The 27,714-nt window shown below is 58.9% G+C and overlaps 8 protein-coding genes across 8 annotated transcripts; 3 read left to right on the top strand and 5 right to left on the bottom strand.

Annotated features, from left to right (window-relative positions):
- Positions 1–1,906: 1,906 nt before the first annotated feature.
- On the top strand, positions 1,907–5,097 carry UV8b_07372 (uncharacterized protein; the record flags this gene model as incomplete). The annotated part of the gene is made up of 3 exons (XM_043144869.1): positions 1,907–2,013; positions 2,114–4,589; positions 4,744–5,097. The coding sequence occupies 3 exons, from the start codon at positions 1,907–1,909 to the stop codon at positions 5,095–5,097; spliced, it is 2,937 nt and encodes a 978-aa protein (XP_043000804.1).
- A 1,066-nt stretch (positions 5,098–6,163) lies between these two features.
- On the bottom strand, positions 6,164–7,330 carry UV8b_07371 (uncharacterized protein; the record flags this gene model as incomplete). The annotated part of the gene is made up of 2 exons (XM_043144868.1): positions 6,164–7,079; positions 7,215–7,330. 2 exons carry the CDS (start codon positions 7,328–7,330, stop codon positions 6,164–6,166), a joined length of 1,032 nt encoding a protein of 343 aa, XP_043000803.1.
- A 1,368-nt stretch (positions 7,331–8,698) lies between these two features.
- UV8b_07370 (uncharacterized protein) lies at positions 8,699–10,330 on the top strand (the record flags this gene model as incomplete). Its single annotated transcript, XM_043144867.1, has 3 exons — positions 8,699–8,798; positions 8,875–9,836; positions 10,184–10,330. The coding sequence occupies 3 exons, from the start codon at positions 8,699–8,701 to the stop codon at positions 10,328–10,330; spliced, it is 1,209 nt and encodes a 402-aa protein (XP_043000802.1).
- Positions 10,331–10,805: 475 nt separating this feature from the next.
- On the bottom strand, positions 10,806–12,344 carry UV8b_07369 (uncharacterized protein; the record flags this gene model as incomplete). Its single annotated transcript, XM_043144866.1, has 1 exon — positions 10,806–12,344. The coding sequence occupies one exon, from the start codon at positions 12,342–12,344 to the stop codon at positions 10,806–10,808; it is 1,539 nt and encodes a 512-aa protein (XP_043000801.1).
- Positions 12,345–14,838: 2,494 nt separating this feature from the next.
- UV8b_07368 (uncharacterized protein) lies at positions 14,839–17,369 on the bottom strand (the record flags this gene model as incomplete). Its single annotated transcript, XM_043144865.1, has 5 exons — positions 14,839–15,171; positions 15,312–15,840; positions 15,960–16,211; positions 16,294–16,893; positions 17,134–17,369. The coding sequence occupies 5 exons, from the start codon at positions 17,367–17,369 to the stop codon at positions 14,839–14,841; spliced, it is 1,950 nt and encodes a 649-aa protein (XP_043000800.1).
- Positions 17,370–19,911: 2,542 nt separating this feature from the next.
- UV8b_07367 (uncharacterized protein) lies at positions 19,912–22,343 on the bottom strand (the record flags this gene model as incomplete). The annotated part of the gene is made up of 2 exons (XM_043144864.1): positions 19,912–22,098; positions 22,179–22,343. 2 exons carry the CDS (start codon positions 22,341–22,343, stop codon positions 19,912–19,914), a joined length of 2,352 nt encoding a protein of 783 aa, XP_043000799.1.
- A 4,460-nt stretch (positions 22,344–26,803) lies between these two features.
- Positions 26,804–27,286, bottom strand: UV8b_07366 (uncharacterized protein; the record flags this gene model as incomplete). The annotated part of the gene is made up of 1 exon (XM_043144863.1): positions 26,804–27,286. One exon carries the CDS (start codon positions 27,284–27,286, stop codon positions 26,804–26,806), a length of 483 nt encoding a protein of 160 aa, XP_043000798.1.
- A 13-nt stretch (positions 27,287–27,299) lies between these two features.
- UV8b_07365 (uncharacterized protein) lies at positions 27,300–27,703 on the top strand (the record flags this gene model as incomplete). The annotated part of the gene is made up of 2 exons (XM_043144862.1): positions 27,300–27,487; positions 27,577–27,703. The coding sequence occupies 2 exons, from the start codon at positions 27,300–27,302 to the stop codon at positions 27,701–27,703; spliced, it is 315 nt and encodes a 104-aa protein (XP_043000797.1).
- Between the last annotated feature and the right edge of the window lie 11 nt (positions 27,704–27,714).

Below are 27,714 nucleotides of genomic sequence, written 5' to 3'. Positions count from 1 at the left end.
GTCGCGTCAGGGATCGAGGGTATCAAAGCGCAGCTGGGAGGATGGGCATCCGGAGCTCGTGCGCCACAAGGCGCGTGGACCGCACGCCCCGGTACAACGATGCCTACAAACGATGCCCGTGGACTCTGGAGGGTGGGTTCGCTCTCTCTGCTGGCGGGTGGGCGAGGCTGACGTTTGCATGACCCCTTTCGACGCTGCGCCGCGGAAGCAATGGAACTGCTCTCTTATTTCTGTCTTTCGTTCTCTTGTCGTTTTTTCCCTCTTTTTTTTATTAATCTTTTTTTTTTCTTTTTTTTGCTGCTGCGTGCTGGGGACTTGCTTGCTTGCGTCCGCCAAGATGAAAAAAAAAAAAAAAAAAACAACTCCCACCTCCAGCGACAGCGCCACGCCATCTAAGGAGGCCAAGTCAAGAGCCAAGATGCCAGACTCGACTCGGCTCGAAATGCCCGACTTAAAACCCAAACTCAAAAAACCAAAAAAAAGAGGCGCAAGTTTCTTGTCCAGCCATTTCGCGTGCAGCTTCCCCCCCCCCTTCCTCCCCGCCTAAAAAATTCCTCAAATTACCCCCCCCCTTCCCCCAAGTGGGGAGCCCTCTCCGCCGTGGCTGCGCGTGGCTGGTGCTCCCCCCAAAGGTACATTTCTCCGGTTCCAGCCATCTCCTCGCGCCCCGTTAGTCACAAATCAACGTCGCCGCCAGGTTTGCCCTTTTCTCTCATAAATACCTGCGCGCCTCCGACCGGCCCAATGTCATGGACATGCACGCGCTTTTCCTCACCGACGCCCCCCCCCTCCCCCCCGCGCCCTCTCTTTTTCTGCGCGCCCCTCCCCTCCCTCTGGCTTCCGCGACCCGCGCTGCTGACTCAGACAGAGATACCTGCCGGGTACTTGGAGCTCGCTCGCCCGCCCGCCGTCGCCTGCCCTCTTCCACTGTGCCTGGGGCGTACTCGCGTACTCGTCTCCCCCCCCCCTTTTAGCAAACTTGCATTCTTATCATTCTCGTCTGCCCTCGCATCGCCATTCCCTTCCCGCCTCCTGCACGCAGCTGCAACTGCGCCGCGCCGCACCGCACCGCACCGCACCGCACCGCACCGCACCTCACCGCGCACCGCGCTGCTTCAGTCGCGACCAACCACCTTGGCTGACCTTCCCGTCAGACTTCCAAACCGAAATTAAGAGCGAGAAAAACAAGAAAAAAAGAAAAGAAAGCCGGACCAAGTTGCGCATCTGTCGCCCCTTTTCACCCCTTCTTTTCTGCCTTTCTTCTTTACATTTCCGCCTTCTCCCGCCTTCCTCTACTTCTTCGTCTCCAGCTGTACTCTGTACTACTCCTTTTCCTCCTCTTTCTCTGCTCCATCTTCTCGCCAGAGCCTTTCGCCAGAGCCTTTCTCCAGACCTTTCGCCGCGTCTTGATTGCCAATCGCGCCAGCGCAACCTTCACAACCCCCTCCCCCCCAACAAGTCCGTCGTCCGTCGCGACCCCCATTTTGCCGTTGGTTATTTGCGCCGCGCGTCGTTGCCGACCGTCGACAGTTGCCTCGTCTCTGTCCACCCATCACATCCACCTCAGCTTGGCATCAGATTCTCCCGTGCCCTTCGCCGTCTCGCCACTTTGCCCTGCTGTCACGGTTTCGCTTGCTCTCCGCCAATCTGCGCACGACAAAAAAAAAAAAAGAAGATTGAACGCTTCCCCAGCTCCTAGGCTGCCGCATCCACAACCACCGACCCATACCTTTCCACGACACCATCTTATTACCGCCTTTGCAAGGTTCTTACCAGTTGATTTTCGCCGGGGGAACTTCTAGGCGCAGTTCATTCTGCCTGCAATATCAGACATAGCATTGATTGAATGTCGCAACTGAGCTGCTGAGTTGTACACTTGGACGATTTTTGCGCGCAGTCACCACGAATGACGACAATGGACACGTCTGGCCCAGGCGCCACCGTTCTGGACGCAAAACCTCGCGATTCGGTGACGCCCAAGGATCCAACCGAGAAGAAGACGGAGCTGAATGGGTGAGTGACCCTCGATAACTTTCCGTCGCCCAAGGTTTGCCCACAAGACGGGCGCTGAGCCCCCAAGTCTTGGTTACTGACTGCGCTTTTGCTTGAAAAGCCATGTCGATGATGCTCCTCAAGACGTTTCCGAGGCACAGTCGGCGGCAGATGGAATGGAGAAGCAGCTAGATTGTCCCACGGAGCAGACCGTTGCCGACACCAAGAAGCCGTTGGTGAACGGGAATAACAGCAGCGACCCGTCAAAGGATCATGCCGAGGCTGCGGACGCCGCCGCACCCGCAGACCAGCCAACGCCGCCGTCATGCAAGCCTGAGGATGAACGCAAGCCGGCCGTTGCTGCGACGTCCATCCCGGCCAAACCGGCCGTCTCACCAGGACGTGTCGAGGAATCACAGCAGGCGGCACGGGACGCAGAGGAGACGAAGAAAAGTCAAGCCGACGACGTTCCGATGAATGACTCGCCTGCGCATCCCGAACCTACAAAGGTTGATGACGCGGCGGCGCAAGACACAGTCATGGCCGATTCGCATCCTGAGAAATCCGAGCCCGCCAAAGCCTCCGCCGCCGAGGACTCCTCCGCAATCGTGTCGCAAGACGCAGTCGGCTCATCTACATCAGAGGTGGATCTGGGCCCGGCTAACATGTCGCAGCTCGCTATTGATACCACCGACAAAGGGAGCTCACCGGCCGACGCCACTGGTGACGTTCCCATGGCTGATGCGTCAACCGCGAAAATCGCGCGTGAGCGAGAACACGATGCAGCTGAGGAGCCCGCCGCCAAGAGAGCTCGGACTGAACCCAAGGAAGAAGAAGACCAGGCTGCGCCGTCGCTCCCCGCGACGTCCGACGTGCCTGCTGATGCGCATGGCGAGGTGATTGTGTCCGCAACCGAGACGCCTGGCCTGAGCTCGTCGACGCTAAGCAAGCTCTGCAACTGGTCAGACGAGGAAACGAACAAGCGGCCCATTTCCCCGTTCCAACGTCGAGAGATGCGCAAGGCGATTGGGCGGGTCAAGAAGACAAAGGCCGGCGCCAGCTTCAAAGACTCGGTCCAGAAGCTGTGGCCGCATCTGTGGGACAGCTACATCGCCAAGGTGGTCAAGCCCATGGACCTTGCCGAGCTCGAGCGTGGTCTTCGCGACCTCAGCGGCCCGTACAACACCTACGGCGAGTTCCGCAAGGACCTCGGCCTCATTTTTGAAAATGCCCTCGACTTCAACGGTCCGCTGCACGACGTTACCGGATCAGCAGCCGCGGCCGTCAAGTCGGTCTGGGAAGAGATTCTCTCCATCCCATCCGAGGAGCCAGTCAAGCCCAAAGCCGCCCCCAAGGCCAAGCCGGTCCGCGAGTCTCGCGCCGTTGCCAACGCCGATGCCGCGGCCTCTGCCGCTGCCGCTGCTCGCCGACAGTCTGTGGGGCCAGCAGCGACAACCACGACGACGACAACGAAAGCAACGCCAACGAGCCCTGCTGCTGCTGCTGCTGCTGCTGCTGCTGCTTCTGCTGCTGCTTCTGCTGCTGCTTCTGCTGCTGCTTCTGCTGCTCCAGACTCGACGTCGCGCAAAGCCGCGCCATCCCAAGACCAGCCCGCGGATCGTCGCAGCTCCACAGCGACCGAGGGAGACCGGCCGAAGCGAACTGTTCGAGCGCCCAAGTCAAAGGACATTGACTACTCCACCAAGCCGTCTCGCAAGAAGCTCAAGCCCGAGCTTCAGTTTGCCGAGGAGGTTGTTGCGGAAATCATGTCCGCCAAGCACCTTGCGTCGAACCAGTGGTTCCTGAACCCTGTGGATGCCGAAGCGCTTAACGTGCCCGACTACTACTCCATCATCAAGAAGCCCATGGACCTGAACAAGGTGTCTCGCATGCTGCACGGGGGCGAGATTTCCAGCATCAAGGAGCTCGACAAGACCGTCAGGCTCATTTTCGACAACTGCTTCAGGTTCAACGGCCCGGTCGAGCAAGGGAACCCCGTGTCGATCGCCGCCAAACGGCTCCAGGACCTGTACGTGGCGCAGATGAAGGGCAAAGACGCCTGGCTCGCCAAGTACGCCAAGGCCCACGCGCCCGCCTCGGCATCCAACGCTAGCGACGACGAGGATGACGAGGGCGACGACGAGGGCGACGACGCAGGCGAGGCGTCTGCAGTGGTGGACAGCAAGGAAATCGAGGAGCTCCAGGCGAAGCTCGACGAGGAGACTAGGAAGCTGAACGGCATGCTTCTCTCGTCACCGCAGAGCCTGATTGACATTCAGAAGAACATTGTCGACATGGTGCAGAAGACGCTCATCAGCAAGGCGCAAGAGGCCCAGGCGGCGCGGGCCAAGGCCAAGAGCGACAAGCCCAAGAAGCCGAGCAAAGGCGGCAAAGCCAAGTCGGCGAGCTCTGGCGGCCGCAAGTCCACGGGGGGAGGAGCCGGCCAAGCAAAGAAGTCTGGGGGGTCCAAGAAGGCAGGCTCCAAGAGAGGTCTCAACGCAGCCGAGAAGGACCAGATTGCCAACGCAATCAACGATTTGGAGAATGTCCATCTCAACCGCGCGATAGAAATCATCAAAAAGGACACTGGCCAGAACGTAAGTTTGATCAATTCCCCCCCTTAAACCTCCCCTGCACGCCCCCCCCCCCCCCCCCCCCCGGGGTGGTCCTTCAACGACATGTCATGTTATAAGAGTCGAACACGGCTCATGTCATCATGTACTGACACAACCCCCCTTCCCCTTCCGACAGGAGAACAACGACGGCGAGCTCGAGCTGGACATTGAGCAGCTGAGCAACGACGCCCTCATGAAGCTTTGGGAACTTTGCCGCAAGACCATTCCTAGCTTTGCCAGAGAAACGGCGCCTGCCGCGTCGTCGGAGCCCAGCCGGCCGGCCAAGCAAAGCTCGAAAGCATCGACAGCAGCCAAGCCCAAGAAGAACAAGCCCATGAGCGCCCAGGAGCAAGAGGACCGAATCGCCCAGCTGACGGCGCTGCATAATCTCTATTCCGACGGCAAGGAGCCAGGCCACGGCACCGGGGTGACGCAAGCACCCACCCCCCGGGCCGAGTCGAGCGACGACTCGGACTCGGAAGAGGAGTAGGCTGCCCCTCGCCCCCCCCGATATCCCCCGAACTAGAACGGAAAAAAAATTGCGTGTATTGGTTACGAATAAACGAAGTCATTGGATGGAGCTGGCGTTGGAATGGGATCGGGACAGCAGCGTCTGATTGGTACAATGACCACCATGGTGACGACGAAAAAGCCGTGTTTTCTCTTTTTTTTTTTTTTTGTGTTTTTACCCCTCGGGTTTCGCCTTTTCATTCTCTTCTCCTCGAGGCAATTTTTGTACTTGTGCCAGCCGCAAACGGTGTGCGGCTGCACGGCTCTCCGTTGCCCCCCTTTTGTCTGCCAGGAAAGGCTGTGGCGTAGATTAAAGATCAGAGTGACGACGACGACAACAACAACAACAACAAGGACAAGAACAACAACAAAGACTTGTTCGTCACTGCCTCCATCCCGCCCGTTTGTCTATGCCAACCCCGCGGGGGCGGGGGCCGAGGGGGACGACCAACTGCCTGCCCATGGACGAGGGTTATCAATCATATCTGCCCTGTTTCCGATTTAAAACGGCTTTTTTTTTTTTTTTTTTTTTTTTTTTTGGCAGACGCTTTATAGCGCAGGGCGCGGGCGCACCGCGGACATATAACCGACTCTCGAGTCGATTCTTGGCTTTTTTTTTTCTTTTTTTTTTTTCTTTCTTTGCTTTTTTCGCTTTTTCCCTTTGAGAGGAGATGTGCGGGCGGGACGAACGGGGACGAGGACGAGGACGAGGACGGGAAAAGGCGAGCTTGCCGTTTGCCGCTTGCCGCTGGCCTCGACGGCCTGGCCGTCTATAGCTTTTATGTAGCAGCACTAACCGGAATCTGTACAACATGCCGTAAGCGTACATCTTTTGCCTACCTGACATGCTGGTCACGGCGAGGCGCAAGACCATGCGAGCCCGAAGCAATGATTCTTCTACTTGGTCTTGCCCTGTCTAGCAGTCTACAGTCTACAGTCTACAGTCTACAGTCTACAGTCTACAGTCGACATCCCTCCCCGTCGCCTTTGGCACGCAGACAGACAGACATGCAAACATCCAACCATCCAACCATCCAAACATCCGTCTACCCGTCCGACGTCGTGGGAACAGGCAACCGTCTCTTCAGGCGAGCGCACAGGTCCACGTAGTCCTTGACCCCCTCGGGCGTCAGCTCCCCGTGGCGGATGAGAAAGTCAATCATGACGGGGCACACGTTGGGCTTGAACTCGCCGGCGAGCATGCGCCGCACCAGCTGGTCGCAGTCCATGAGCACAAACTCGTCCACCTCGCCATCCTGCGGGCGCGGCACGACATGCCGGGCCAGCTCCAGATCGTACACGTACAGCACCTCGGAGTGGACCAGGCCGGTGCGCGCGCTCCTGTTGGCCAGGGTGACGACGCCGGCGCTGCGGACCGCGTCGGCGACGAGGCCGCGCGGCAGGGACGCCTCCTCGGCGGCCTCGGCGAGGACGCACTCGAGCGGCGAATGGTGCGCCTGCACGCCGCCCGCGACGGTGCTGTCGAGCATGCCCGGGTACGTGAGCAGCTGGCGGCCGCGCCGGGCCACCCAGACCTCCAGGCGCTGCTGCTGCTGCTGCTGCTGCTGGGCCGCGCGGACGTAGCACGTCAGGTGGGCGCCGCGCGTGGCGATTCCGAACAGCGACGCGGCGAAGCGCTCGACGCGGACAAGGCCGCGGGCGCCCGGGATGAGGAAGTGCTCGCTGTGCATGCCGTTGAGCGTGGCGGGGAACGCGCCGCGCTCGAGGGCGGCGTCCACGGCGGCTTGGAAGGCGGCGCTGGCGTGGGCGGACGGGGAGGTGCCCGGCTCGGCGGGGGGGGCGGAGAGCGTCACGGCGCGGCCGGGGTGGTCGACGACGAAGGAGGCCGGCCACGGCATGCGGGCCACGGTGTCGGGGTGCACGTAGCCATGGGTTCGGGGATCCGGCGACAGACGAAGGCGGTAGAAGGGCGCGCAGTTGGATTCGAAGTCGGGGGGGACGCTAAGGGTTGAGCCTTTTGGGTTACGACACGTCGCTTGTTTTTTATTTTGTTCTTGGTGTCCATGTTTTGATTTTCGGCAACAAGCGGGCGGGCAGCCGTTTGTTTTTTTTTTTTCTTTTTTTTTTATTACTCACTTGTCCACGCTTGCGACGAGGTCCAGCAGCGAGCGAGGCATCACGCTGGCGGGATCGGGGGCAGTTGGCGTTTGCTGAAGCATGGCCGGGGGGGGTTGAGGTGAGGCTGGCGGCATGAAGCTGCGAAGCTGGCTGATGCTGCCAGGCTGAAGGTGCCAGGCTGGAGAGAGAGAGAGAGAGACCCCGCAGGAACCAGACCTGACCCTCACATCTTATCGAGCCAATCGAGGGCCGCAAAACGATGCAAAGTTTGTCTTGGGCAACGGCAATGGGGCATCACCCGCGGAAGGTGCGGCGCCAGGTGGAACCCGGACTGGCGTGCAACTGGCGTGCAACTGGCGTGCGACGATATAGTTCAATCCTGGGCAGGAGCGAGCAAGCAAAGCGGCCGCCAACCAGTCCTTTTCCAAGTAAACGACTGACGTCATGTCATGCCATGTCCGTCATGTCATGCCATGCCATGCCGTGTCATGCCATGCCATGCCGTGTCATGCCCGTGCCATGCCGTGCCATTTGTCATGAGCCGATCCCATCCCAACGTCTGCATCAACTGCTATTCCCCGCACCAGGGGCTCGGGAACATCGACCCTCCCTCAGAGTACCAGAGTTGCGCACGGACGACGGCCAATCAAGCTGCAGCACCTCAAACCGCCCTGCATCCGGCATGGCGAACCAAAACAGCAACTTGGGCCGGGCGACCACGGCCTGACCCATGCTTGCCAGGGGCAAGGAAGGGGGGAGCTCGAGCAACCGGCAAACGAGCACAAGCACAAGCAACACGAGCACGATCAACGAGCACGAGCAACAAGCACGAGCAAACAAGCAACAAGCAACGAGCACGAGCAACGAGCAACGAGCACAAGCACGACCACGACCACGACCACGACCACGACCACGACCACGACCACGACCACGCGCTCCCTGCACTGCTGCTCGGCCCCGCACGCCATGCCATGCCATGCAAGCAAGCAAGCAAGCAAGCAAGCGTCCGACTCCCGACTCCCGTCTCCCGTCTCCTGGCCCCCAACGTTGCGACTTACGTCCCCACCGGCCCCGGGGCCCTCGGCCTCTTTTGCCTTCTTCTTCTTCTTCTTCCCCCGGGCCGAGGCGGACCCAGGCATCATGGGCAATCAAAACGGCCCTGGAATAAGATAAAAAGCGACAGGGGCTGCGACGCGCCAGGCGGGAAAAAAAAAAAAAAAAAGGTGAGCTCCTTAGAACCCCCCCCCCCTTCCCCTGCTTGGTTGGTCTGCGCAACGCCCGGTCCGACAACAAGCTGACGGACGCCAAAGTCTAGTACTTTCACGGACGATGCGAACCGCCTGAAGTTTTGCATATTCGCATCAGCCAAACCCCCCCATTCTCAGCTTCGTCACCATTGCTCCGTCTGCAAGAGGCAAGCTCGTGCCAACCCTCTGCCTTGCTGCTTGTAATGCCCAGCCGGGCTTGCAGACGCACCCGCTGATCTCTGGAGGGTTTCGACAATGAACAAGCTCGATGACATTCTCCGACGGCACACCGTTCACGGGGAGGAGACCAGAGGGAAGCTCCTCGGCGCCGCATTTGTCGTGACCAGCAAAGATGGTACGTCCACAACGCCCCCCCCCCCATCGTCCATCCATTCTCTTGCTTCGCTTCTGATAGTTTCCTGTCCATCTAGCCACCCTCTACTCCGGGTCGTCTGGCCGCCTGCGTCTCGACGTCGACTCGCCCCCCTTCACCGAACACACCTTCACGTGGGTCGCCTCGCTGACCAAGCTCGTCACCTCCATCGCCGTGATGCAGCTCGTCCAGCGCGGCCGGCTCAGCCTCGACGCCGACCTGCGCCCCCTGGTGCCCGAGCTCCGCGACGCCCGGATCCTGCGCGCCATGGACCGCGACGGCCGCCCCGCCTACGAGCGCAACACGCGCCCCATCACCATGAGGCAGCTGCTCACGCACACGTCGGGCTTCAGCTACGAGTTCGCCGACCCCGTGCTGCTGGCCTGGTCGCGCTCCGCGCCCGGCCGCGACGTGTCGCGCATGCACTGGTCCCGGCTGGAGATCTCGACGCCCCTGCGCTTCGCCCCCGGCCAGGGCTGGGCGTACGGCGTCGGCGTCGACTGGGCCGGCCAGGTCGTCGAGGCCGTCACGGGCGGCCCGCTGAGCCGCCACGTGCGCGACCACATCCTGCGGCCGCTGGGCCTCGCCGACACGGGCTTCTGGCCCGAGCGGCACCCGCAGACGGCGCCGCGCACCGCCCAGAACGTCGAGCGCACCCGCAGCGGCCGCCTGCGACCCGCCGCCTGGCCCACCCCGCACGAGCACGAGATGGAGTCGGGCGGCGCCGGCCTCTTCACCACCGCCAGCGACTACGCCGCCCTGCTGCGCGGCTTCCTGCGCGGCAGCCTCGTGTCCGACGACACCGTGCGGGCCATGCTGGCGCCCCAGCTCGACGAGGCCCAGGCCGAGCGCATGCGCGACGTGGCCACCCACCCCCGGGTCAGGAACACCTTTGTCCCGGAGTTTGCCGACGGCCAGGACATCAACCACGGGCTGGGGGGCATGCTCAACGTGGGCGACGTGCCGGGCAAGAGGCGGGGGGGGAGCATGGCCTGGAGCGGGATCCTCAACAGTCGATGGGTGAGTTGGCGTGCGTTTGTTTGCCCTTTGTCCCTCTTTTTTTGCTTTTGCGTCTTTTGCGTCTTTTGCGTCTTTTGCGTCTTTTATGTCCTTTATGCCCTTTTACGTTTTTTTTCCCTCTTTTTTTTATATTTTCCCCTTTATTTCCCCCTGCTTTTTGCTAGTTTTCCCTCTAGTCTTCCTGCGTTCTATTCTTCCTGTGTTTTGCTTCTTTTTTTTTCATCTTTTTTTTTTTCCTTTTTTTTTTTGCTTCTCCTTGCTTTTCCTTGCTCCACCCTTCTTCGTCGACTTCGTCGTCTTCGTCGTCTTCGTCGTCTTCTTCTCCCTCGGGCTAACAACCCCCCCAGTGGGCCGACCCCACGACCGGCATCGCAGCCGTCCTCGTCGTCAACGTCCGCCCCAACGGAGACCCCATCGTGGCCAAGCTGTACGACGAGCTCGAGCGCGCCGTCTACGCGCATCTGCTCGGGGACGCGTCCAAAAGCCGCATCTAGACGCGGCGGCGGCCATGGCCCAAGAGAAACGCGCATTAGACCGGGATGAGGGGGGGGGGGGGGGGACCCCCGAGAGCGGGTTGTACACTAGACTAGATGGCATCTATCCCCTTTGCCCCCGCTCCTGTGTGTCTGCTCTGCCGTCCCAAAGCTCATGCCGTCGTTCCATGATGTCGTCGTGCCTTGTTCCGTCGGTCCCGGACCGTCCATCTAAAAAGGGGTTGCCGGAACCGCTGCATCTATCTATCCCGTCTTTCGTGTGCCCGCCCCGACCTCTACTCTGGATGTAGGGGAGTAAAAAAGAAAAGAAGAGAAAAGAAATCTAAGAAAACGGTGAAAAGGTGCCCGCCCTGCTTCTGAGTTGGGGTTGTCTGCCTCCCATCTCCCGTACCAGTCACGATGCCAGCCATGATGCCAGTCATGATGCCAGCCATGATGCCAGCCATGATGCCAGCCATGATGCCCAGTCCTCGTTTCAAGCAGCGTTTGCCGGCTCCTCCCCATCAAACATGCCGTCTCCGCTCATGGCCTTGAGCACGCTCTCCAGCACCTCCCTGCACCTGCCGCGGTAATCCAACGCCAGCCGCTGGTTCCGCGTCAAGCCCTCCCAGTCTCCCCCCACCACCTCGACATCTGTCTCGTTCAGCCTCTCGAGCTCCTGCAGCACCTTGTGCTGGATAATGGCCACCGTCTGCTCCAGCACCGCCGCCGCCTCGCCCGCCACCTGGCCCGAGAAGAACCTGTCCATGTGGTACCGGTCCTGGTCGTCCTGGCCCGCCGCCGCCGCCGCCGCCGCCGCCGGGGGGGGGAGTAGCCGGCGGCGCTGCTCGCGGTCGGTCAGGGTGCAGATTATGTCCCAGACCATCTCGGGCTGGACGTGCTGGAAGGATCCCAGCACCTTGGTCGACGGGTCCAGCTGCAGGGACTGCTTGGACCGGGCGAGGACGGAGCTGGGGTGCGACAGGGGCCGCAGCGAGAAGAGATACTCGCCCGACGGCTGGGGCTCGCCGGCGCCATCGTCGGCGTCGGCGGTGGCCGCGGCCCTCTTGCGCACGTGGGTGTAGTCGTTGTGCAGCTCGGGGGTGGCGGGGACCATGAAGCCGTAGCCGAGGAGCAGCTCGGCGTTGGTCTTCATGCTGTAGTTGATGAAGATTTGCTGGCCCGGGCGGTGGGCCCGGCCGACCTGGAGCTCGCAGCGCTGGCTGGCGTGGTCGAGATGCCAGCGCACCTCGGCCGTCATGTCGTGGTTGCCAACGTCGAAGAGCGGCAGCAGGACGGAGAAGTCGTCGACCAGCACGCCGTCCGGCAGCCTGCTCTGCTGCGCGGCCGAGAGCACCAGGCTGGCCCGGAAGCTGCGGCTCGAGAAGATGCAGTACGCCCACTGGTACAGCTCCACGGTGAGGGCGTCCTGGGGGAGGGCGCAGGTGCAGGAGCAGGTGCAGGTGCTGGAGCAGCCGGCGGCGGCGGCGGCGGCGGCGGCCAGCAAGGCCCGGGCCTCCTTGTAGTCACGCCGCACGTCGGCCTTTATCTTTTCGATGCCGACCTCGACGTTGGTGCCTTCCAGCAGCTCGGCTTCTTCGTCGGGCCAGAAGGGCGGGAGCGCCCAGGCGGGGCCGTCGGGCTGGGGCAGGGCTCGGATGTAGGGGTACCAAAACGACTGGTCGGCTTTGAGATACTCGTTGATGAGGAACAGGCGGCCGACCACCTGGGGCTGCGCCTTGGCAAGCAGCTGGCGGTGGTGGTGGTGGTGATGCTGGTGGTGATGCTGGTGATGGTGCTGCTGCTCCTCCTCCTCCTCCTCCAGCACGGCATTCAAGTAGGAGAGGGTGAGAGACGTGGGCAGCTGCACAATGGGCTCGTACGGCTGCACCGCACAAGGCGCGGACGGGTTGACGCGGAAGGAGAGACCGGTCCGAGGATCCTGATACACTTGCACAGCAGGATGCAGCCTGGCGCCGTGAGACACGGCCCATTCTACCAGCGGCGCTATGCCTTCATGGCCGCTCATGCTCATGTCTCTTTTTCTCTTCTTTTCTGTCCTGCCCTGGTTACCCTTGGTTTCCCCTTTTTTTTTTTTTTTTTTTTTTTTTTTTTGCTTCCTTTTTTTTGTGTGTGTGTGCGTGTGCGTGTGTGGTTGGAGAAGAAATTAGCTCCCGTCGTCCACAGCAGCGCCTGCCTAAAAGGGATTGATCGATCAATATCAATCGCACCTGCGCCGTTGCAGCCGTAGCCGTAGCCGTAGCCGTAGCCGTAGCCGTGCGTGCCTTCCCCGGGGGTAAAGAGAGGGAAGACGGACCAGACGCAAGCCCTGCCAAGGCAGCCGCTACCCGAGCACGTCGACGTTGTACAGCGCCGAAGACGGGGTCGGCCGGTGCAGGTGCAAGCTGGCCCTTGCGGTCAACTGGCGATGCCGTGCCAGAGGGCAAGCGGCAAGCGGCAAGCGGCAAGCGGCAAGCAGCAGCGCGCCGACGCTAGTGGTTGGTGGCAAAGACGAGGGACGAGGAGAAGCCGGCACGAGCCAAGTCGGCGTGCATGCAGGTGCGCGCGCCCGCACCCGTGCCAAGCCCAGATGGTGCCTTTTTGCCTGTCCCTGAATCTTTTTGGTTTCCAACAGTTTTGTTTGTGTTTTTGCTTTTGCTTTTGTTTTTGTTTTTTTATTTTTGTTTTATTTATTTTTTGTTTTTGTTTTTATTTTTGTTTTTATTTTTTTGTTTTTTTTTTTTTTTAATTTATTTTTTATCAACGAGCGGACGGCGGACCCTCTTGTTCGGCTTGCTTGGTCGTCGGCGTGCTGTCTTGTCCGTCCGGCGTCAAAGTCCGTGCGCAACCGAGAGGCCAGGAGACACGAGACCGGGCGACTTGGGTCCTCCGTGCGACGTGTCGCGTGACGTGTGCTGCTCGTGCGCGACGCCGTGGACGGCTATATGTATGGTATGGAGGGGGGTCTGCGTTGCCTTTAGTCGGGTTGGTATGTAAACGGCCGCGACGCGGGATAGCAAGCGTCTGGTGGAATATGACGGGAAAAGAAGGGAAGAAGGAAGAAGAACCCTAGCGGCTTTAAGTTTGCTGGTGCTAAAAGAAGGACGGGAATAAAAAAGAAGAGAGAAGATGAGGAAAGAAAAGAAAGGAAAAGCAAGGCAAGGCAAGGCAAAGCAAAGCAAAGCAAGGCAAGGCAAGGCAAGGCAAGGCAAAGCAAGACAAAGCAAAGCAAAGAAAAGCAAAGAAAAGCAAAGAAAAGCAAAGAAAAGCAAAGAAAAGCAAGGCAATGCAAAGCAAAGCAAAAAAAGAACCGACAAAGAAAACAGGGCTGCCTAACAACATTGTTCAGATACCGCTACATAGACGGCACCACGGGCAGGACCGGCACCACGACAGGCTGAGCACCCCCCACCGACCTAGCCAAGTACTGAGACTACATATCAGCCTATGCCCCCCCCTAGTCATTCGACCCCCCCATAATAACTTAACAGACCTGACCAATGCTCTTTCCTAATATAGAGATACGCTAATAAATAGTAGTAGATCCCTTAATCTATAGTAGCCACTAGACTATAAGTATCTTTATATATATTTTTCTATAGTGAGTGACTTCCCTTATATTTTTACTAGGTATCCCTACCTAAGAACCTAATATTAAAAGTAGATAAAGTACCTTTATATAGACTTTTATATCGAAAGTGACTTCCTTTCTTTTATTAGGTAGGTACCTAAGTCCTTAGGTACTATACGTAGAAAAAGTACCTTTACATATATTTTTCTATATAAAGTGACTTCTTATATTTCTACTAAGTACCTAGGTACCTAGTATTTAGGTACTAGGGATAGAAAAAGAGGTACCTTTATATATATATTTCTTTAGAAAGTGACTTCTTTAATATTCTTACTAGGTACCCTTACGTAAGAACCTAATAAAACAGCAGAGAAAGTATTTCTCCCTATATTTTTCTAAAGAAAGTGACTTCTTTAATTTCTTTTACTAGGTACCCCTACCTAAGAACCTAGTAAAATATCAGAGAAAGTACTTCTCCATATAGTTTTCTATATAAAGTGACCTGACCTACTATTCCCTAATAAACCAATTATATTAAGAGTATAGCCCATAGCAATGGTCAGGTCAGTTAAGTTATTATGGGGGGGTCGGATGACAAGGGGGGAACACAGGTCGGTTGACCTGTACCCTCCCAAGTACTGTACCTCCACAGCGTGCCGTGGGTGGTCGGGCCCCCCCCGGCCATCTGAAACACCAGGTGAAACTACATGGGAGCCAAGTCTGCCGAATGCTTCACTACGTCAACAACCTTTGCCACGGAATGCAGAATGCGACAATCACCCAAATTTTCATGCGGACCCGAGCCATTGCCAGCTCGTCTGTGCGCCCTGCCTGCCGAGCCCTCCGTCGTCTACTCCGTAGCAGCGAGCGTGCGGTCTGGCCAGCCTCCCTCCATCGAGCCTGGGCCTACCTTCACCTACGTCACGTCACGCCCCCCCCCCCCCCTTGACCCTCTCCCTCAGTGAAACTCGGCCTCGACGCGCCCGTACCGGACCCCGTCGACCTTGAGCTCGAACCCCAGCCCTGCGCTGTCCACAACCATCTCCAGCGTAAAGTCGAGGTTGTCAAACTCCACGCCGCGGGTCGTCGTCAGCCGCGTAAACAAGCTGCGCGGAACCGCGTTCAGGTCTGTCGTCAGCGTGCATACGTGCGTCAGCTCGCGCGTGTGAGCCGCCGGAGGCTCGTCCGCATCGCATGCTATCAGGTCGTCCGTCACCATCAGCGACTGGCCCGGCCGGAAATTCCGCGTGTAGTGGAACGCAATCGGCGACAGCGGAGAGAGTGCTTCGCCCTGAGTCGTGCGCTAATTAGCCTTTCCGACGATATCAAGCCATTGCCCCCCCCCCGGTGCTTCCGTGGTGCATAGTGACCTGGGCTAGGAGAAAAAAGAAGAAAAAAAAGAAAAGATAACCCCCCCCCCGGTAGACCTACCTTGGCAATGTGCCACTGCATCCGGTCCGAAACCATCCATCGTTCCCACAGAGGCGACCAGTATCGCTCGCTGACCGAGTGCTTCTCTTCGTCATACACGGTGGCATACGAGGTTCCGTAGTGCATCCTTGACTTGCGCGAAATCACCATGTTGCCTTCCAGCCCTCTCAGGACGGCGCCGCGGACGACGGCGGTCCAGGCGTACACTGGCTGCATCACCTCGATTGACCCCATTTCCTGCGTGGCACTGGCGCTCGCGTGCGTCGGCCGTTCGCTGTACGGCGGCGGAGCGGCGCTGGTAAAGTGCGCCTTTAGCTGTCGGTAGAGGTAGTCGCTTTGCCCGAAGCCGCCGACAAGCACGATGCCTGAAACGATGCCTCCTTTTGCCCTGAGCCCTTCAACCTGGCCGCGAACCAGGTCGCACACCTCCTTGACAACGGGCGCGAAGATGTCTTTGACTTGCTCGGCCGTCATTAATAGGAATCCCGAGTCGAGACCAGCTTCTTCATCATCGGCAAGCCCAGGGAAACTGGACAACATTAGCAGTGGTTTTCGATTTCGTTTTTCTCTTTCTGTTTCCAAAAAGAAGAAAAGAAAAAAAGACAAGACAAAAGAAGGACAAGAGGCAAAAAGGCAGGCATGACTCACGGAACGTTAATCTCCTGGTACTCATCCTCGTTAAAGTTGCGCTTCACAAACTCCTCAAAGTACTTCAGCCCCATCTGCCAAGTCTTGCCCTTTTTCGTCTTCATCTCGTCAAACTTTCCCACACCAAGCCGGTTTTTAACGTGCTCTTCGAACCTGTAATTGAGAAAGGCGCTCCCGCATAGCCCGCCGGTTCCGAGGGCGGACTCTTCCACCCGCAAGGGCTTCAACGACATGATTTTGTAGGCAATCAGGCTGCTTCGGGGTCAATCTCTCGTCTCTTGCCGCGCGTTGGGACGCTTCTTCACTTTGGGGGGGGGGGGGGGGGGATACTCACTCGACGGTTCCGCCGCCTGCGTCGCAGACGATAAAGTTGTCTCCAATGTTCAGGTGATTTGGTTGAATGGCCTTGAGGGTGTACACAGCGGCTGCTTCAGGCTCGCTTATCATCTGAATCTCGGAACGGCTGCCCATGCCAGCCCTCTCGGCCGCCAGCAGGGTCGTGTTCTTGGCCGCGTCGCTCCAGACCGCCGGGCACGTCAGGACAAACTCGACCTTGGTCGAGGCCATGAAGGACTCGCCGTAGCGTCGGGTGAGGGTGTCCATTGTGTGCTTGTAAATCTGGGTCAGGTAGTCGCTCACGGCGTCGACGACGTTCTTGTTGAAGCGCTTCAGCTGGGCGGCAGTGTCCAGGGGGCTGACGTAAAAGGGCAGTTTCTGGGACCGGTCGAGAAAGAGCTTGATGCAGCGCAGACGAGATTCGTCGGGGCGAAACTGAAACCCCCATTTCGTCGTTGGCTCTGCGCCGGACGGGGGGTCGGGAGGGGAGTCGTAGGCGATTTCCGTGGGGACCTTGTCCGACGTGATGCCGTTTCCACCGGGCCACGTCTTGATGATTTCGATGTCGTCGGGTGTCGAGGTGTAGACGGCAGCGACTCTGCGATATGGGTCAGCCAGGCTTTTCTTGGCCTCGATTTGACTCGCCTGGGGGGGGGGGGGGGGGGGGGGGTGACATTTGTTCCATCTGCGTCGAAGCAGGGACACCTCGACAACCTCAAAGTAAAACCATCCATGGTGCGCGCGCAGTGCCCACTGCTCATCACACACGCACACACACACACACACACACACACACGCACGCACGCACGCACTGCATGTCAGACGAAGCGCAACGTACCCGGAAAACGTGGTGCCAAAGTCGACACCAACAATGAGCCGGTCACTCACCGGCGCCGGATCTCTCTGCTTCCTGACCGGCCCGTTGATGGCCTCGGTTGAGCTGGGCGGCGTGTAGCTCGTAAAGTAGTTTCGACTGTCCTGGTTGCGGCAGCTCGGCGGCGGGCCGCGTATCGGCAGGTTCAGGCCCATGCTGGACGCGACTGGGGGTTTGCCGCCGTTGGGATCCGCCTTCATCCTGTGGCGTGCGAGATGGCCTCCCGCTCGAGGTCTCGCGCCGCGGCAACCACTTCCAGGCGATGCGTTTTCTCTTTTCTGCGCTCTGCGGCAAACACGCCCCCGTCGGATTCCGGGGCGACGCCCTGCCTCGGTCTGCGCTTAGCGCGAAAGACGTCCCCGGACGGCTATTTAGTTCCCGGCCGTTTGGTGGTGACGCGGCCCTTGCTGCCGCTCGTAACACAACACTTCTGTTGGCCAGGGGCCAGCGAGCGTGGCAACCCTCGGCGGCGGCGTTTTATCTGTGGTTTGGCAAGTTGAAGTCGTCGCTCAGCCCCCGAGGTACGTGACGAGCCAGCGGGGAGTCTGCTCACGCGCCTGGAGTCGCCAGGCGTTGGTTGACCGTTGAACGTGTGCTGGAGTCTGCGAGTGCGGTCAAGTATGGCAACGCCCAGACTTGCAGTGCATGCAACTTGATCTTGCACCAGGCTTGCTGGTGTGCCGTCCGACGGACGTCTGAAGTCTGGTCAAGGTGGCTGGTCCGAGGTGGCAGCCCCGGGTGGCAGCCCCGCTGTCAGTTGTCAAGCCAGCCCTGCGGCAGGCAGCCTGGCAAAAATGCAGAGTGATTGGTCGAGAAGAAGAAACGAAAACGTAAAAGACGAGATGAGATGAGAAAAGAATGGCTAAGAAGAAAAGAAAAAAAACGTGTCTTTGTCTCTGTTCTCCCATCAATCAATGCAGACAGACGCTATGTAGCACGCCAGCAGCAGCACTCCGGCTCCGACGCCGTCGCAGAGCAAATAAAGCGTCTGGTCCAGTCAATGCCAAGCGTCAACCGGCTCCAGCTGGCCGACGGCTGCCGCCTAGCAGGCAGCGCCCGGCAAGCCAACGCGTTTTGGATGCGCAGCAGCGCTAATCCCAAACAGAAGACGCCAGGCCTCAACGGCTGCCGCTTCAGTCATCAGGCAGGCAGGCGGCAGGCAGGCGGCAGGCAGGCGGCAGGCAGGCAGGCAAGCAAGCAGGCAGGCAAGCAGGGTCAGGCAGTCACTCACTCACTCACTCATAATCCTCTCTCGCTCTACTCCGTAATGCACACCTCTTCCGGGCAAAGGGCCACTCACTCACTCATAATCTCGCTCTACTCCGTAATGCACCGGGCAAAGGGCCGCGGTTCACATAGTCAATCCCGTCACGCCGATGTACCGCCCCCCCCCCCATCCCGCCGCACAGCTCGCCTTTGTCGGAAACGAGGACGCAGCCACCGCCCAACCAACTGCGGGTTGACCACAAAGCCAGCCCCCCACACCTACCCGGCCGTCCTGCGCAGAAAAGAAACGACATGGAGCATCGCATCGCGTCGCGCCCACCCTGGCTGCGTCGTCACGCTCCGAGGGAAGCACGGTAGTCAAATTAAAAAAATAAAATAAAGAGAAATGTATTATTGTTGTCGCAACTGCCTTGAACTGCTGCTTGGCGACAAATGCAGCTTCAACCGCCCTTTGTATTGACTGCTGCTCGGACACACAACGTCAAGTCAGTCAGCCCAGTCCAAGATCCGCCTGGCGAATGCGCGGGAAGAAATGCCGACCGACGCCCAATCTATGTAAAGCCCCAAGCCAGACGTCATCTTCCCGCCCAGCACCGGAGCGCAACCATTGGCAGCAGCAGCCCATCGCAGCGGCTGTTCAAGCAAACTCGGTGTGCACCAGACGCGCCAGACAGGCATTCATCATACGCAAACCTGGCCCATGCTCCGTCCCAGACTAGGCTGCCGCTTGACCAGGAGCGACCTGGGACAAATATATAGAACAAGTGAAAAAATAAATGAGGCGAAAATCGAGTAAATCAAGAAATGAAAAAGCCCGTCGCCGTCAATAGTGTTTTATAGTGGGGGACCCAAGTCGAGTCCGCCGATGCGCATTGCCAAGGGGCTGTCATCGAGCCGCCCTCTCCAATCTATAAGGGGTATTTGCCGCGTGGGCCGCTAAACTTTTTCAAAATGTACTTGGCCAAGGAGATGGTGATGATGGTGATGGTGATGGTGATGATGAAGAAGGAGTCGCGAAATAAAGGAAAAGAGAAAGAAGAAGAAAAAAAGCAAGAGAAAGAGGCCGCAAGCTGGTGGAGCAGCAGCTCGATGTGGTCTGCAACCACATCGAGCATATATGTAAAGACACGCTGAGGGGAATCCTGGGAATCCTGGCCGGATGCGGAAATTGAAAATTCGAAATTCCAAATATAAAGATGGTATGGGAGCGGTGTTTTCTCGAGGCAAAGATTGGCCGATCGCTCGATTTTAAAAAAAAAAAAAAAAAAAAAAAAAGACAAGCCTTTTTTCAAAGACGGAAATATCAAGACATGTTTACACCAGATATGAAGAAAAAAAAAAAGGAACCAAACCAAACGCCAGAAATGCAGGCCCATCACCCGACTGCAGTCTTGTTCGCTTTGCAACGTGTCATGGTCGCCGGCTGCTTCGTTTCGAGGGCAGATACCTCCGAGACCACAGCAATGTGCGGGCGGCCCGAGACTGGAGGGGTCGCGGAAATGTTTTGTGGACGCTTTAAAACCTGCTGCCCGCGGCCCATATGCTGGCTGACGCTGAAGCGGCCCATTCGCTCCCTTCGTACGGCGGCGTGGGCCACTTGTATTGGCTGTCCGATCTCTTGTGAAGATCCAAAGGCTTGGGGGTCAGAGCTTCTTGGCCCTCCCCAAACATGCTTTGGCTCCCGCTGGCCGAGGGCGAGGGGCTCGGGTACGGCTGCGGGTCCGGCAGGCCGATGGTGCTGACGGACTGTCGCAGGGGTTTCCACGACGAGCCTTGCATACGACGCATGGCCGTCTGGGCCGACGTCAAAGCCTCGTCGAGCAGCTCCTCCTCTTCGTCGGGGACCTCGTACTGCTGCACATCGTGGGCCGCCTGCGCCCGTCTCGTGCGGGTGGAGAGGGGACCGGCCCGGGCGACGCCTATCAAGTTGTCGACGGATCTGGCTTGGTGCTGGGGGAGGGTGTGGTGCCTCTTCAGCTTGCTGGTCGAGGCGAGCTGCTGGCTCGCCGGCAGCGCTGAGCGCGAGTCGGTGCTGCTCCCCTGGACGTCGCGCAGGGCTCTGTCCAGGGACTCGTACACCTCTGCTTTCGGAACGGGCCCGCCATGTTGCTCGACAACCATGGACGACCTGTTGCTTGCCCACGGGCCGCAGCCGATCTGAGCCTCCATGTCGTCGGACGAGGGGGACACGGGGGTTTGGTGGCGTCCGGAGAAGCGACGGGCCCGCTTCCGAAGATGCGAGAAGAAGCTTTCCCTCTGCCCGCTCGGCGGCGAGGCGAGGCCTGTCTCGCCGTTCAGCGCACGCTCGGCCTGCTGACGATGCATGTCGGCGTAGTTGTTGGTGCTGGAGGCGACGGAAAGCTGGCGGCCAAGCTTCTTGGTCTTTTCCAGCTTCCCTTCGCCCTGGCCATTGTTCGCACGCGCGGTGACGGTGTCGGACAGCGGAGAGATTGGTCGGATGGTGGGCAAGATGGCCATCGGAGCGGCGTTGGGCAGCCCGTTGGTCCAGGTACTTCGCTTGGCGACGGGAAATCGCGCTTTGGCGCCGACCAGGTCAACGGTCGTCGCGCCAGCTGGCGCGGGCGCGGGTCGGGAGGCGGTCGCGGTCGTGTCCTTGCTCGGGGCTTGAGCGACGACAGGCTCAGGGGCATCGTTGCGGCCGATGAGGGACTTTCGGAACCAGGATGGCTTTGACGTGATTTGATGATGGCCACCGACAGGCTCCTTGGCGCCACGGCCGAGATCCGACTGCTTCCGCCCCAAGATCCTCGACGAGGTGGACGACTTGGGCCGCGTGGGGTCGGCTGCGTCGTGGAAGTACTCGTGCATCAGAGCCTGCGAAGACGTGGGGCGGTTCTTGGGATCCCACATCAAGCACCATGTGACAAAGTGGCTCAGCGGCTTTGGCCACTGGGGCGCCTGGAGAAAGGTGTCGATGGCGTGGGGAGCCATTTTGGGGAACGAGAAGCCGAGGTTGCTGGCGAGCCGGGTTCCCTCTCGCCAGTCGCCGCCGCCGACGCGAGCCCCGGCCTTGTTGTACCAGTTGCCCGGGCTGCCCATGACTTCGCACACGCGCCAGACCTGGTCGACCTCGTTTCCTCCGGGGAAGAGCGGCTTGAGCGTGGCTACCTCGACGGCCATGGCGCCGACGGCCCAGATGTCGACGGGTGCCGAGTACTCGCCGGCGCGCAGCAGAACCTCGGGGGCGCGATACCATCTGGTCGACACGTAGGTGGTATACGGCAGCTTCGAGTGCGTCTCCCGGGCGAGACCGAAGTCCGCAAGCTTGACGGTGTAGCTCGGCACGGTTGACGGGGGGTTGACCAGGGCTGAGTATCGGCGGAAAGAGTGGGAGGATTCGGAGTGAGAAGAGGTTGAGACGAGAATGTTTTCCGGCTTGATGTCCCGATGAAAGAAGTTGTGCGAGTGCATGTGCTCCAGACCGCACATGATCTGAAACAGGATGCTTTTCACGCTGGCATTGTCGAAGCACTTGTGATCTCGAGCCTTCATTAACTGATACAGGTTGCCTTCCATGTACTCCATGCAAATGTGTAGCTTTTTGCTGCAAGGATCCAGGAAGATGTCAAGAGCGGGGACAAGATGGGGATGGTTGGGTATAGTTTTGAGGAAAACCACCTCTCGGATATCCAAGCACGGGGCCAGCGAGTCAAACGTCTTTTTCATGGACTTGATGGCGATCTGAGGGGCAAACAATTAGAAAAGGCGTGGGCGGGGAAAAAAAATAAGAGAGAGAGAGAGAGAGAGGGTGTTCAACTTGCCACTGAACCGCGACGAGCTACATTGGCCCCGGCGGTCCTGACGCGGGCCAGCACGACGCTTCCGAAGCTCCCGTCTCCAATCTCCTTGATGACCTCGAACCGATCCTCAAGAGCCACCTGGCTTTGAGAGACTCCTGGGTGCGTCAAATCTGCGGCCGCTGTCATGGCGAAATATGTCCCTTGGCTGGGGCAATGTCGCAAAGAAGCGCCGTACACACGGGGGCGATGCACTGGCCCTGCGCAGACGATCCTTCACTTGAGAATATTGACCGACTTGTTGGGCACCAGAGGGGGACCATCAACCAACGGAAACGAGCTGACGGGTGCGCTAGCGAGTCGGCCCAGCGGTCTAATCAAGCCCTGTGAGAGAGCTCAAGGCGTCGTGATGTGAGCATGCAGGTTGACGATTCGTCGGCTTTGTCGAAGCCAGCGTTTGCAAACAGGTGTTGCTGTACGGTACGGGGACGTCCAGGCGTGTTTTGTCGGGGCGTTGGCGAAGGGAACGAAGCTGGCGGCTGGGCGTTTGTTGGCGATGCGAGGTTCGAGATTCCTTGCCGCGGCGGGAACGGACGCACGACGCAAGGAGAGGGCGAGCGAAGAGCAGGAGGGGGCCAGGAAGAAAAAGGGGCGGATTGTAGGTCGGTGGGATGGGGACGAGAGCAGTTTGGCGAGGAGTGGATAAATTGATATTGTACGGGAGCATGGGATAGGGGGAGGGAGTTTTTTTTTTTTTTTTTTTCTTGTTCCTCCCCACGACCGGGGGGGGTGGTTTGATTGTGATGGCTTTGGAGCTGCCGGTGCTGGTGCTGGTGCTGGTGCTGGTGCTGGTTGCTGGTGCTGGTTGCTGGTGCTGGTTGCTGAGTTTGATGGTCATTGGTTTGATGGTGGAGGGGATGGGGATTGCGGATGATGCCCAGGTACAAGGTCGCACTAGTTGCAGCCTGGTGCGCCTGTCTACCTCCTGACGGTACAGTACGTACATGTACTCCGTCCCTTGGGTGCCTAGGTACCTTTTGGCGACATTTGCTAGTCACCGTGCCAAGGCCTCTCTCTGTCTCTCCGCCCTCCCTCCTGTCCCTTTCCGCTTTTTTTTTTTTTTTTTTTTTTTTTTTTTCCGGAGGGGGGGTCCCTCCTTTGCGGATGCAGCGGCTTCACCCGCCTGAGGAAGCAGGCACGACCAAAGAGGGACAGGACTGGTGAGCCATTACACTCGCCACACGTAAGCAATAAAAAGACGCGCGCACACACGAACACACACGAACACACACACACACACACACGAACACACACACACACACACACACACACACAAAAAAAAAAAAAAAAAAAAAAAAGACAGAGGTGCACAACTGCAGAGGTGATTCAATCGCTCGAGGATGGCGGGTTCCCCTTTCCCCCCTTTCCCCAAGGAGTGAGTGGTGACTTGTGACTGTCAATGAAACCCGGCAAGAGACGGCGCTGATTCCAGTCCCAAAGCCAAGCAAGTCTGGTACATACTTGCTGGGTCTGGCAGAACGCATGCCGCGGGAGAGCTGGTTGACAATTGATGCACAGCGGCGGCTGGGGAGCGCTGATGAACCAGACCAGAATTGGCTGGGAGCAACTGAGCACTGACCTTTCGCACTCCGTAACGGGACATGGGGGTGTGGCTCCAGGCCCCAGGGCGTGAGCGGCCCCTGACAGAAGGGACCAGACCAGACCCACACGGTCCGGGGAACGCCCCCCTCTGCCCCCCCTTCGCCCCCCTGAAGCCACAAGGCACCAGACAGCCAAGAGGGAAAGGAAAGGGGCAAGCTTGCTCGACGGTGGGCTGGGCGTTTTCCAGGCTAGACAGGTCAACTGGGGGGGGGGGAAGAGGGGGGCTGGACGTGCCACGGCGCGATTGACCGCAAGCTGATGACTCCCCGTGGCGGGGGCGGCCAATTGACATCCAACAGTCCAAGTCCAGTGCCCGTCAAATCGCTGTTCAAAATCGCCCATGTAAATGCCCCAGGCCCTACGTCCGTACTTCTCTACTACTCCGTACTGCTAGGTCTGTGCTGGCGGCCAATAACCAAACCCGCCGCCCCAGACGACGTCGAATGAGGGACGAGGCGGGGGGCAGCTATGTACCAGACTCTAGCCTGCTGCGACCCAGCCTAGAGGCGGGTACGGAGTAGCGCCAGAGAACGTGCCCACGATGTATGTACTGTATTCTTGTACATGCAACCAACCTGTCACGGGTCGCGTCGCTGGCTGTTCCTCTTGCTGGTGGTTGATGAGTCCATGAGTCCATGACTCCATGGCTGCGCGCCAACGGATAGCCAGGCCAGGGAGCAGCCAGGCCAGGGAGCAGCCAGGCCAGGGAGAGCAGCAAGGGCTGGCTGGCTGGCTGGCTGGCTGGCTGGCTACCAGACGTCTGGTCGCGCAGCGTTTTGATGACTGTGCTGGTGGTTGCCGGGAGTGTTGGAGGACCGCGAGTCTACGCTCACCGCATCGTAACCGAGGTTCCGTCGACACATGCCGCCCTTCCCCTACCTACCTACCTACGTAAAAGGATGATGATGCAAGCTATTCGCCATCGTTCCGTTTGGAACAGATTGACGTTGCCGGCAAGTGGCGGGACCAAGGCGCCAGGCGTCAACACGACCTGTCGACTCCTGCAAGCACGTACCAGGTAGGTTAGGTGCCTTAGGTAGGAAGGTACCTAGGTAGGTACCTCCCACGCGCACGCGGCACTTTGTCGGCACATGGCCGCAGCATTGCTGGCGCCGACGTGAACATTACCTCACATGGACATTGACATGTATCTTCATGTTGGCTGCCGCAGACAGCAAGCAGCACCGGCCGGCTCGTTGGCGGCACAGCAAAGCACCGTGCGGTGCGCTGGCGCGGCAGACGTCTGGTTCCTCCCTTGACCCCAGCAGGGTAAGCGTGCGGTAGGTACGGTAGTAAAGTAACCACCAGTACCTACCCCCTAAGAGGTACCTAAGGTAGTAGGTAGACGGTACGTACCTAGGTAGGTACCTACCTGGTTAGGTACCTATAGGTAGGTAGGTAGGTAGCCAAGTGCTGGATGCCAGCCCGAGCTGGCTGGGCTCGTGCAGCTGGTGCCTTGGCTCCATCCGCGCGGCAGGTCGCGGTACTTGGGTTGGACGCGAACCCCATCGAGTCTGGTCTGGTCTGGTCTGGTCTGATACCTGCAAGGGTCCGACGGGGTTTGAGCTCTAAAACACCCCCCGGGGCGGCGTAAGCGTCCGCCCTGACGCTGGCAGGGATGGATGCGCCCAGCCCTCTGCCACCCCGTGCACTCGGTACGTACAGTAGTTGACGTGTGCTGCTCAAATTTGGGCCTCCCCCAATTCGCAGCCCACACGGGTGGGGGGGCACCACCAACGAAATTTGCTGCCCATCCATATGATCCATCCCCCCCCACCCCCTTCCCTATCCCTATGTATCCCTGGCGAGCACTTCCTGTTCCGCGAACTTGATGCGGCGGCGGCGGCCTGATGCTCCGAGTCCGGGGCGCCAGGAGTTTCCAGTCTTCTCCCAGGGCCGCGCAAGAAAAGTCGAGTCGAGTCCAGCAGCAGCCCCCTACCAAGGCGACATACCAGACCAGACCAGACGCTGCCCCGGCTCCCCACGCCAGGCGGCCGGCCCATTCATGCTGATTATTTGTACCAGACTCCTCCAGCTTGACATTGACAGCAGAGAGGCCTGGCCAGTCCCGTCCCTTTTTCATCCCCGCCATCCGCACGAGCTGACTTTCAATCCCCAAAGTGCAAAGCCTTTGCTCCTGATGCCCAAAAGGGGGACCATGAATGGGGCAGCCAGCCGCGTTGGGTCCGTCCCAGGCGCACCTCCCTCACCACTGCGCACGCAACGCGGGAACTTGCGCAACTCGTCCGTAGTCTGGTCTGGGGTGCTGATATTACATATTGCAGGTTCAAAGACGCAAGTCCTGCTGCAACCGGCTTCCCCAGATGCTCGCTCTTTCTTTCTTTGTTTCTTCTTTTTCTTTCTTCTTTCTTCTTATTTCTCTTCTTTCTTCTCTTCTTTTTCCCCAACCCCCCCCCCAAGCAATGGCAAGTCTTCCCCACGGGATCCCATCATTCCGATGACGCCCAGACCACGTGCAGCCTTTCTCGAACGGAATGTCTGCAGCGCCCCGTCATGGCCGCCCCACCCACACATGTGCTGCAACAGCCCGTGCCGCCAGCAAGCCAGCCGCCGTGACATGACATGTAAAGATTGCCGCGAAACACTTGCGAGCACGCAGGGAAACGCCAAGCCCAAGACAGAAACGTATACCTCGGCACCCAGTGTTATATATACATATATATACATATATATATTTTGTTTTACCACAGTGCCTTGTGTACGGAGTACTGCAATGCAAAACCTGCACACGCGCATCGTACACGGCAAGGAGTTCGCGGTGCAAGAAACGCAAATGCCACTTTTGACCGATGTAGAGCTTTTCATCGACAACCCCCCAAGCAGAGGGCCCCCAACTACCCAGCGAGGACGATGACGATGACGATGACGATGACGATGCATGCGGCCATGCCGACTCGGCCGCGCGTATTTGTCGCCAACATGAGGCTACCGCGTCACGCCAAAGCCATTGTCTGCTCGACTTCCTTCTAGACGGGCAGCTCAAGATGCGTTGCTGCGCTCATATCAAAGACTGTATATATAGTCACGCCCGAGCCTGCGTCAGCCATTTGTCCTCGTGCTTCCTCCGCCCGAGCCTTCGCCATCTTCGGCAAGACCCCATGCCTCACGTGTGCTACGTTACGACACCATCGATCGAGCCTTGAGTCGTCGCGGCAAGTCGAGCTGTACTGTGTGTAGGTGTAGCAGGCATTGCCGGCATAATGCCTGGTGGGCCGAGCCTCGCCGCAAGTGTCGGAAGGCGTGCACGCCACGAGTACGCGTGTGTTCCGTTCGTAGCAAAAGCCCGTCGCCTTGCTGGTCGTGAATGACGGGAGTATGGCAGCTTCCTGTGACGCCCCTTCTCGAGAATCGCTTGCGGCATCGCTTTTGTTTGAAATCTCGGACGGTCGACGGCGATAAAACCAGATGGTGACAGGGACGAAAGTGACCAAAGGAAAACGTCCCCCCATGGCAAAGATGTAAATGAACCGCGCCGTCGTCAACATCGACGAGGGCGGCGGCAAGAAGAAGAAGCAGCGCAGTAGCACCGCGTCCATCCAGAGACTCCCCGACGTGTCCGTCGCCAACGGCTGCGGCACCACCGAGGCAACAGACGTCATGTTCCCCGACCCGCGGCCCCAGGTTGTCTCCATACACTCCCAAGAAGACTTGTCCGCCCCAACCAGCCAGGACTGCGGCGAGTCTGGCTCCCCCTCCTCCCCCTGCTTCCTCCTCCTCGTCTTCCACTGCTGCTCCTCAGCCCACAGCAACCAAGCCGGACGTCAACAGCGGCCACATCTCTCCCACTTGACCCCCGGTCGCGAACGTTGCGCCTGCCGCTCCAACGGGTGTTCAGCACACTTGACCAAACGTATGAGGCAGACTGAAAGAGTGCAGC

Source organism: Ustilaginoidea virens, chromosome 6, assembly GCF_000687475.1.
Source record: "Ustilaginoidea virens chromosome 6, complete sequence".
Classification (NCBI taxonomy): domain Eukaryota; kingdom Fungi; phylum Ascomycota; class Sordariomycetes; order Hypocreales; family Clavicipitaceae; genus Ustilaginoidea; species Ustilaginoidea virens.
This window is presented reverse-complemented; position numbering and strand designations above follow the sequence as displayed.